The sequence below is a fragment of the Rhododendron vialii genome, chromosome 1a (assembly GCF_030253575.1).
Source record: "Rhododendron vialii isolate Sample 1 chromosome 1a, ASM3025357v1".
Taxonomy (NCBI): domain Eukaryota; kingdom Viridiplantae; phylum Streptophyta; class Magnoliopsida; order Ericales; family Ericaceae; genus Rhododendron; species Rhododendron vialii.
The window spans coordinates 45,236,236-45,245,901 of record NC_080557.1 but is presented as its reverse complement, the minus strand read 5'-3'; the positions used below and the strand labels follow the sequence as shown (position 1 = coordinate 45,245,901).

At 37.7% G+C, this 9,666-nt stretch overlaps 1 protein-coding gene across 6 annotated transcripts; it reads right to left on the bottom strand.

Moving 5' to 3' along the window:
• Positions 1 to 5,730: 5,730 nt before the first annotated feature.
• LOC131320225 (protein XRI1) lies at positions 5,731 to 9,155 on the bottom strand. 6 transcript variants are annotated; one of them, XM_058350863.1, is made up of 9 exons: positions 9,037 to 9,155; positions 8,162 to 8,217; positions 7,925 to 8,044; positions 7,681 to 7,820; positions 7,185 to 7,251; positions 6,997 to 7,099; positions 6,870 to 6,910; positions 6,682 to 6,765; positions 5,731 to 6,356 (listed from the first exon to the last, which is right to left on the bottom strand). In XM_058350863.1, exons 2-9 carry the CDS (start codon positions 8,211 to 8,213, stop codon positions 6,079 to 6,081), a joined length of 885 nt encoding a protein of 294 aa, XP_058206846.1. In that variant the 5' UTR covers positions 8,214 to 8,217; positions 9,037 to 9,155; the 3' UTR covers positions 5,731 to 6,078. The 6 variants fall into 6 exon arrangements, with proteins under 6 accessions (XP_058206846.1, XP_058206864.1, XP_058206838.1 ...); XM_058350881.1 differs by having other exon boundaries at positions 6,997 to 7,096; positions 9,037 to 9,149; XM_058350855.1 differs by lacking the exon at positions 9,037 to 9,155 and having other exon boundaries at positions 8,162 to 9,036.
• Between the last annotated feature and the right edge of the window lie 511 nt (positions 9,156 to 9,666).

Genomic DNA, 9,666 nt, shown 5'->3' with positions numbered 1-9,666 from the left:
TCTCCCTCTTCTCTCTCTCCTAAAACACTTCTTTCAATCCAAAATCGGTGATTATCCCCCAATCGTCCATCTCTCCCACCATTCTATACCCCATAAAGATAATCTAAACAGTGAAACCAAATAAATCCAAAAAAATGAGAACCTCTCCTCTAAAATCATCTTTCCCAATTTCTCTATTTTCCTATTTTTCCCACGCGTACTCAAACCTCGATCGGTCCAAATGGGTCTGACGCATCGACTGAGTCGACTCACCATCAAAGAATAAAGCTTCCCCGCTGTTCCTTTGCAGAGAATAAAGTTTTTCTATCAAACAACTTAGTTGCAAAAATCAATTTTTACCTGCCTCCCCTCTAGTTTTGGATGTGTGATTTTCTTTTTCTTGGACGTCTGTCATTTTATAAACCAAGAGAAATGGATATTTCAATTTTGCTTTTGTTTGCTGGTAATGAACTCCTTTATGTCATTTGTATCTCTATGTACATAAAGCTATACACATACATGTATATATTAGCTAATCTCTTCTTGGCCACGTTGGAGAGAGAGAGAGAGAGAGAGGATTTGGGGGAATTGATTTCGGATTGACGAATTTGGGTTTTGGGAGAGAGAGAGAGAGAGATAGAGACAATTTGGGGGAGTTGAATTTGGGTTGAAGGATTTGGGTTTTGGGGGAGAGAGAGAGTCGAGGGTAACAAGGGAAATGCATACTAGAGTAGGGCGCGGGTCCTTATTGTTTTTGGAGTACCACTATTCGTATCGACGGACAGCATATCGAAACTGTACAGACGGCCGCGTCGGGCCATCTCCGGCTACCGAACGGCCGATCCGAGCCGTCCAAAAATTCTAAAAAAAAAAACTAGGGGGCCATACGCAGGAATCAACGGCATCTAATGTGTGTTGGGTGCTTGATCCAAACACCCTATTTTTCTTGTATATACAAACACCCTATACACATCTGATGCCGTTGATTCTCGCGTATGGCCTCCTCGTTTTTATTTTTAAAAAAAATTTTGGACAGCTCGGATCGACTTTCCGGTGGTCGAAACTGACCTGGCACGGCCGTCGGTACAGTTTCGATATGGAGACCGTCGGTCCCTATAGCTCTATTGTTGTTTTTGACACATCAACAATATGTGTAAGATCTATGTTGTTAGACTTATTGTTAAACAATACATAAATCACGGTAGTTAGAACAGGGTTTAATACTTTACTTACCCAACGCTTAGGGCCCGTTCGGACAAATAAATTACGGTGGCTTATTTTTTGTCCTTATTCAAATTTTTTTCGTATCACTTGGCTTATTATTATTTTTTTGGGGATTATTGCATCCTCACGACAAGAGGAATCTAAAAAGTAAAAATTTTTGACCGAAATCTAATTTTTTTTGAATAAAGACGAAAAAAGTGGCTTATTGATTTTGTTTCGTCTTTATTCAAAAAAAATTGGATTTCGGTCAAAATTTTTTACTTTTTAGATTCCTCTTGTCGTGAGGATGCAATAATCCCTAAAAAAATGACAATAAGCCAAGTGATACGAAAAAAAATTGAATAAGGACAAAAAATAAGCCAAAGTGACTTATTTTTTGTCCTTATTCAAATTTTTTTCGTATCATTTGGCTTATCCTCATTTTTTGGGGGATTATTGCATCTTCATGACGAGGGGAATCTAAAAAGTATAAAATTTTGATCGAAATCCAATATTTTTTGAATAAAGACGAAAAAAGTGGCTTATTGGCTTATTTTTGTTTTTATGTGGGTTTGTTTGGCTTATTTTTAGAGGGAAAGCCAATGGCTTTTTTAGCTGAACAGGGCCCTATTAAAAAATTATCTAAAAGTAAGATGGATTTGCTAAAAATGAGATGATTTTACTATTTTTTTGTCAAAAAAATCACAATATTATTTATCATAAAAATAGGGTTTACATACAAAAATGCTACTTGCACAACCGTTGTATTGGTTGTATTTGTAATTCTGACCGTCCAGATGTATTTGGACGGTCTAGATTTTAAAAAATGAGAAAGAGTTTGAGCGAATCCTGACCATTCATTGCAGGCATGGATGGCTAGAGATTTGTTGTGTGTTGTGTTTTACACAATCGTTGTATGTGTAGCACTTTTGGTTTACATATTACTCCCTCCGTCTTATTTTTATTGTCCATTTTCATTTTTCGTGTCGTTCTTTCAACGCTTATATCTCCCAATTTATAATGTTTTTCATAATTTTGAAAACTTTGTATTATAGATCTAATCGAGAACTATCAAACAAGATCCATATTGCATATTTTTGGAGATTCATATTGGAAGATATTAGCGTTAAAAGAACGACACGAAAAACGAAAATGGACAATAAAAATGGGACGGAGGGAGAATTTATTTAGACAACACTTACTAGATTGTATAGCTACACTTACTACTGGAATGTTTTAACAATCAATGATTGAGATCCACTCATACAATCCAATGGTTGGTACCAATTGGGAGCATCATACCCATTTAAAATGTTTTCAAATTTACGATTTCAAGCTTACAGTCATGCTTTCAATTCTTGCTCTCGTAAAATTTAGTAATTTAGAATGTTTCAAATTTATGATTTCAAGCATTCACATGCATTTGCGCATGCGTACACGTCATGTAATCTATGTTTAAAAACACATGCGTGTCAGAGTCCCTGATGCACATTTGCTTTACAAAAAAAAAAAATCTATATCCAAATTTGTGCACAAAATTTATCTACGTAGCATTGCTCATACAAAAATGGTTTTAGAGAAAAGTGAGATTTCTTGCATCGATTTTATGATCCAGAATTGTTTTGGATATAATTTTGAATATTTAAGGTTAGGGGACCTTCTTTCAAAACCGACATTGAGGAGGCAATGGACTCGAACTCTGCGGAAGCGTACTCAAACCTTGCGGCCAATGAAAAAAACCTTGCTTTGATACTCTAAAACTTCACATACTCCAACAGACACTATGTCAACTCTAACCTTGCGGCCACATACAAACCTTGCGGCTTCGTACTCCAACCTCATGTCCGCGTATCCATACATTGCGACCATAGTCTGCGACCTTGTGGCCATACTTTATAACGTCACGGTTACAAGCTTACGTAAATTCTTTAATTTGTTTTTCTTCCCATTTGTATTTATCAGGAATTCTTACTAAAGAGTCTACAGTTGAGGTGTATGGTCTGGATTCAGGGTGGACTAAGGGGAGTGTAAGCGGGGGCCAGTGTCCACACACACCTCCCAATTACTGCAATATTTTTACTACATTATAGGTTTTCTTTGTAAAAATTATGAAGGAAGGTCCCCTTAAAATTGTGTTGTTATTATACGAGGATGATATTTTATTGTCAATTTATGAATATATGTAATTCGGTCCCCTCGTATCAAAAATCCTACATCCGCCACTCTCTGGATTTAAAGTTGAAATAGTTTATGATGGTAAGTAAAAAATTGGATAGTGGTTGGGTCCAAAGTCCTGTGAAAGACTATAAACACCAAACCTAAGTGCCTTTGTTACCCGAGGGGACTAGGGTTGGGCCATATTCAAGTCCTAGTCAACTAGTGAAACTGGATAGCTGACAAGTTTTCAGTTAGGTACCAAGCCCAACTGCTTTTATTACAATATCTACAAGGAAATAAGCTCTGGGCTTAATCAGAGTAATTATTCAGCGGCAGTGTCCCAACACACTTCTCTGCCGCACGTTTTTTTAGGATCCATGTATTTACCAGTGGACTCCACAAGATTATGTGGTGTGGTGGAGAATGGTGTTGGGGTACGAGGTGACGCTGCCCCAAGACCACCCGATTTTATTCCAATCAAGGGTGTTAGTAATGGTCATATTTCAATTTATCGTTTTGAAAGACCAAGGAATTGGCCTGATAGTTGAAGTGCCAACTGACCAAGGGCACAAGTCTGAAAACTATTGCGAAATGCAGCTTTCCTTTGTCTTTCCCTTCCCCACGAGAAAAAAGGTTGGTTTAAAAATACTACTGTACTAATATGAAGTATAGGAGGAGGCAAAAAAGAAGATAGAATTTTGAGAAAAACTTGGCCAAAAAAAAAGGATAAACAAATTATGAGAGTAAATAGAGTGGAACCAACATCCAAAACATGTTACTACGTCAAAACCTCCCTTTCGAAAGAGTAGTATTTGAGGCAGACATCCGACCACAAACTCAGCCAGAGTCGTCCAATGCATAAAAATGCTATATACATTTGTAGAACCCACATGAATCTGATAGTTACGAGCACAATGTCATTTCGTGTCTTAAAAGTAATTGTTTATAAAACGATTTTGATAACCACACATTACATTAGTCTCACATTACATGACATTTCCCTGTATGTTCTGGAATTTGGAAATCCTGCAGCACAATCCGCATTGCAGGGGCTATAGGATGGCCAATCCAGCTGTCCATTTGGAGGCCGAAACCTAAGCCGTCTATTGCGGAAATAGACAGCCGAATCAACCGTCCTACAGCCCTATAGGGCAGCCCAACCTACAGGATTCTCCCGTATGTTATGAGTCCTAGAGGCTATGAGGGAATTGAGAACCCAGCTAGCACTTGACGTAAATCTCGTTGAACCATTGTCCCCTTGCGGGCCTTGCACCTTTCTAGGATAAAAAATGATAAAGAAAAACAAGTTTCCAAAGCATTAAAATCTCACTACTCACTCCCAAAAGCTACATCATGAGGTAACAGCCTTAACTTTTGGATCTAAATTATCATATGGGCAATAAAAGAGAGAGCATGGAGTTCAATACAGGCTTTAACAGCATTCAACAACCTTTCACTTTTTTCTTTCTCTTAAAGCATGCCACAGCAAACAAGCATGCCACAACTTGATTCCATTCCCTAGGAAGAAATGTAATCATGAACAACTCTCAAATTTCATCTAGAATCTATTCTCACCTTTGACAGCCCAATTGATTAAAGAACACATTCATTGATGCATTAGCTTTAGTAAGTATGCAAGCTCACCCGGACATCCGGTTATAAAAAAATCCTTGACAAGAATGACCTAAACCCACATTAAAAATCTTAACACAAGTTCCTACCAAATATCAGCTGAACAGAATTTGTTAACAAATTTCCTCTCCAAGAAATGTGTGTGGGTTTTTGTTTATTCGGTATCAGGTATTTATACCCGATGCACATTGCACTCAGACCAACTTGGGGGAACCTGTTTAACAAAGTAAAACAATTTAAGATATTTGTGCATGGTTGGCATAATAACTGAGTACCATACAATTGCAGAGCAACAAAATGTAGGAGTCCAACTACATGTTATCCTTCGGATGTTTAAGATCATAGTTCAGGTTCCACCAATTTAAAACAGGCGGCCAATTTGGATCTGAGGTTCATTAAGGGAGTCAAAAGTGCAGCAGAATTAGGTGCAAGTTTTTTGCTACTTTGTTTACATACTCATCCCTTCTATGTGTATGATATCTTTAAAAGCTAAACATGGCAGTGAATTTTTCCAATTCATCAATACCCATGTGACCTTGAAGGGCACATAATCACCAAAAGATATAACTTCAGCACTCTCATCTCTCTCTATTTATGGATAAAGCTCAAAATAACCACGCACATTGGATAAGTAAGACATAGATCAAGTCATACGGATGTGTAGATATTTCAAGCCTCGGTAAGACCTACGATGTTTACTTGCCAAATTGATCTTGTCGCACGAAACCAATTAGTGGTACATAAAGCACAAGCAAAACAAGAAACAAAATGAACACAGGCTCTTCACATTAGAACAAAATGGGTGAACACATTAACAAAGTGTTTTGAAAGAAAAAAGGAAGTCAAAGGACCTCTTAGACATCAAGATCCTCATTTGACACTTGAATCAGTCCCCCCAGCTATAAACAACAGGTATTTGTCACCTACAAAACCACTTGATACATAATCACGTCACCTAATTAATGACTCCCAAGATTCCAAGAATAACACCAACCCAAAATGAAGTATTCGCTTTTATATGGGAGCCGAGAATGATACATAGAAAACTTGACCTTAGGATATAACTTTGTAAGTCACAAAAAGGAAATTAGGAGAACACTTATCGATTTAGCCTTTGGTTCTCATGATTGTGATGCTGCCTTTTCCTCCCTCAGTGTGAATTTTAGTTTTCCCAACGACAGGCTTCCCAGAAAATGCTGAGGTGGGATATGAGGCAGAAGGATCTTCGTTCCTGTGCTTTGGTTTCAAGGGTGGTGGAGTGCGTATCCGCTGGTTTATGTCCTTTAGAGTTACATCCCCATGGGCACCACAAGGTTTAATGAAGGCAAATGGATAAGCAACAGAAGAAGCCAACTTTGATGGAGTTCGCATGTACGACTTCTTTCCTAAATACCGGACAAAAAAGAGATCCAAGAATAGATGTTTCTTAAGTAGGGTCTTAAGTTTATCACAAATTTTATCGGAAGAGCATAGTGCAAATGTGAAATGCATAATAACGTGGCGACTATACACTTGAATACATGTGAATACAGTTCCCTGAACAGTATTCACTCTAAGGTGTTTCTGTGCTCGTAACAGGGGAAAAAATGCATTTTCACGCAAGTGCTCCTCTCTAAATCAGCAAATTGCCACAATTAGTGAGCAATTCCCCAAGGTCCATATGGAGTTTGGAATAGGTGATACAGAATAAGATTGAGAAGAGATACAGACCTTTAAAAACAACATTTCGACGAGTTCGAGTAGGACGCTCTTGAGCCACAACAGCTTCATATTCAGGTGGGGTGTTGCAGTACTCTACATCAATGTTGTACCATAATGTCTTTATTTAATTGCAGAAAAAGATCAATAATCAAGAGGAGAGAATGCATGACATCGCAAGAGAATGTAGCTTCATCTACCTGAAGTATCAATTGTAATATCCGATGCCCCAGACAGATTCCTGCATTCAACATATTAACATGTCGTATTATAATGAACGAAAAGACAGAATAATCAGTTGAGAAGCTTAAGCCAAGAGAAACGCACATATCATCAGGGCTGCAATGCATCTCAATATCATTGAAGCAATCAGCTAACCACCCCTCAGATGACTGATCCAGGCCCTCACAACTGGATCCAGGTGTATCTGCTGGTATGCACAATGTTATAAGGAATCATGTGTATATAAATAACAGAATCTATATCACCTTGGAACATAATTTTACAGGACAAACCTGCAAACCCAGACACCCACTGCGACATATCAAAGCCCTGGCCTTCGTCAAGTGAATCCTCCCTTTCCTACTCATGGAACAAAACGATGTATCTTAGTACTGCCCAAGGAACACTTAAAACAGTTTTCTAAACCTCTTTCAATCACACAAGGTAAGACTAAAACCTCATTTTGTTAGAAACACTGAATGAGAGGTGTTCCAACAGCCTTAATGAAGTATGCAAGAACTGAGTGGGAAAAGAGCAAATCTAAACCAGTGATGAGAATAAAACCATGTTGGGAATTTTGATAGCATAAAAGGAGTTATCAACTGCAAATGAGTTGAGAAAAGCAGGACTAGGAAAGGGAGATGATAAATTTGTTTCCCAGGTAAAACAGGCATGATTGTCCTAACTCTGACAGAACATGTACCTCGACTCGATCAGGTTGAAACAAAATAAGCCCAATATGGAAAAGGTGTAACAATTTCCAAAGGAAAACAGCTAGCATGCACCAACCTTGGATTTTAAGAAGACAGATGATATCTCCTCGTTACAAAACGGGGAACCCAAAACCTCATTGTCAAACTGCAGCATTCGGCGTCTCTTCCCTTGAGAAGAAGTCTCTCTGCAATGCTGTAATTCCTTGGTCATGTTCACTGCAATTCATTCTTTTCAAATCAGAAGCAGCTTCCTTCGAATTGTACAAGAATTAAAAAAGATTGAATAATTTCAATCATTTGAGGAGTTAATAATGAAGTACCACCGTCCGCAACATGGTAAGCCAAATCCCCACATGCCTTGATGGGTGTTGTTTCATCAAACATGTAGGAAAGATCTTCTCCATTCTGGCTAACTCCATCCAATAGGCATGGAGGTATTTCTGCACACCATAAAAGACCCCCAACTCAAATCAACAACTTAAACCAAGCACTTAATTTTTCAAAATTAACCAAGTATGTTGATTTAACAGTAAATCAAGAGGCAAAGTAAGGCTTACCAATGTTGGCTTCCTTCTGGATACAAAACTCCTCTCTGTAACAGTCCCACATTTCCCTGCTTCCATTTTGCACATATTAAAGATCCAATCTCAAATATTTCAACATTTCGAAGGTCAACATGTATATGTAAATATCCCAAAGACTGAAGTTAAGCTACATCAACCAAATAGAGTATTTAAGAAAGTAAATTCGTGGCGTAAACTATATTTTGACCACATTACAGCAACACCCATTAAAATCTACAAGATTCAATTTCAAAATGAACAGTAGTAAATGGTACCATAAGCAAATGCACGGAATTATTTGGTTTTAATTAGTATGATAAATGGAATTAAAACAGTCTGAGTTTCTGATGGGTACTAAAACAGATCATACACAACCACCTAATCGGGCACAAAGTCATTCTTGAATAAATAGACAATAAAAGGGATTCAAGGAAAATAAAAAACAGTAACGTAAAAAAAATGATGAGAAAAATAAAATAACCCAGTAACTGATCGGAGTAAAAGAAACCCAGATGCCATCAATCAAACCAATCTCACAAGTCAAGCACTCACTCAAAAACAACTTCATAAACACAGCATTTCCATTCAGGGCCGGCCCTGGGCAGAAGCCTAGAAACCAACTGCTTCAAGCCCCAAAAAAAATGCTAAGAAAAAGGAATGCTATGCGTGCGTATGCGTGGATCGGACAACCCAATGCTCTTTCAAGGAGTGATTATTTACTCATTTTCTTTCGAACGGAGAGTGATGATTTGCTAAAATGACGTGTTTAAGCATCTAAAATTAAGCAAAAGAACCGCAAACGGAGATTTAGACGATGAGAGAGAGACAGAGGGAGGCAGAGAGAGAGAGAGAGAGAGAGAGAGAGATACCTGCTCGATTTTTGGTCTGGTTGTGTTCGCGTAGATATTGGATATATGTCAGTGTATGGGGCGACAATTACGAAGGAAGGACAACCCTCGCTCACAAATCGCTCCCGTTAGTTCAACATTTTTTCAATTTAAAGTCGCATGAATTCTAATTTAATAACATCAACCCTCTACATGCCAAACCCACTATGCCTAACTATTTGAACTTTTAATAGAGTACTATGAATTTTCATTTACAACACCATGTCACAATCAATCTAACTTCTATGCATTTAATCCACATTATACGTCGTGAAGATTTCACGTACTTTAATTTATGTAATTAAACTTAACCGACCTTATCCAGCTAAATATCACTAAAAACTCCACTTGTGAATCTCACTACAAGCATTCTTGTTTCTCTTTTCTGTTCAACTTTGTTACTAAATAATAAGTTTGGTATGATGAAATTATTACACCTGGTTAAAAAATGCTCAAAGTTTGATTTCTGATAAGTAAGGCATGTTTAAATGTTTAATTTTCAAGTCGAGTTAGTGAGGGTTGGGTATTGTGTCTATTATAACAGAGTTAGTGATGGTTGGGTGTTGTGATGTTTAAATGTTTAATTCTTAAGTCGAGTTAGTGATGGTTGAG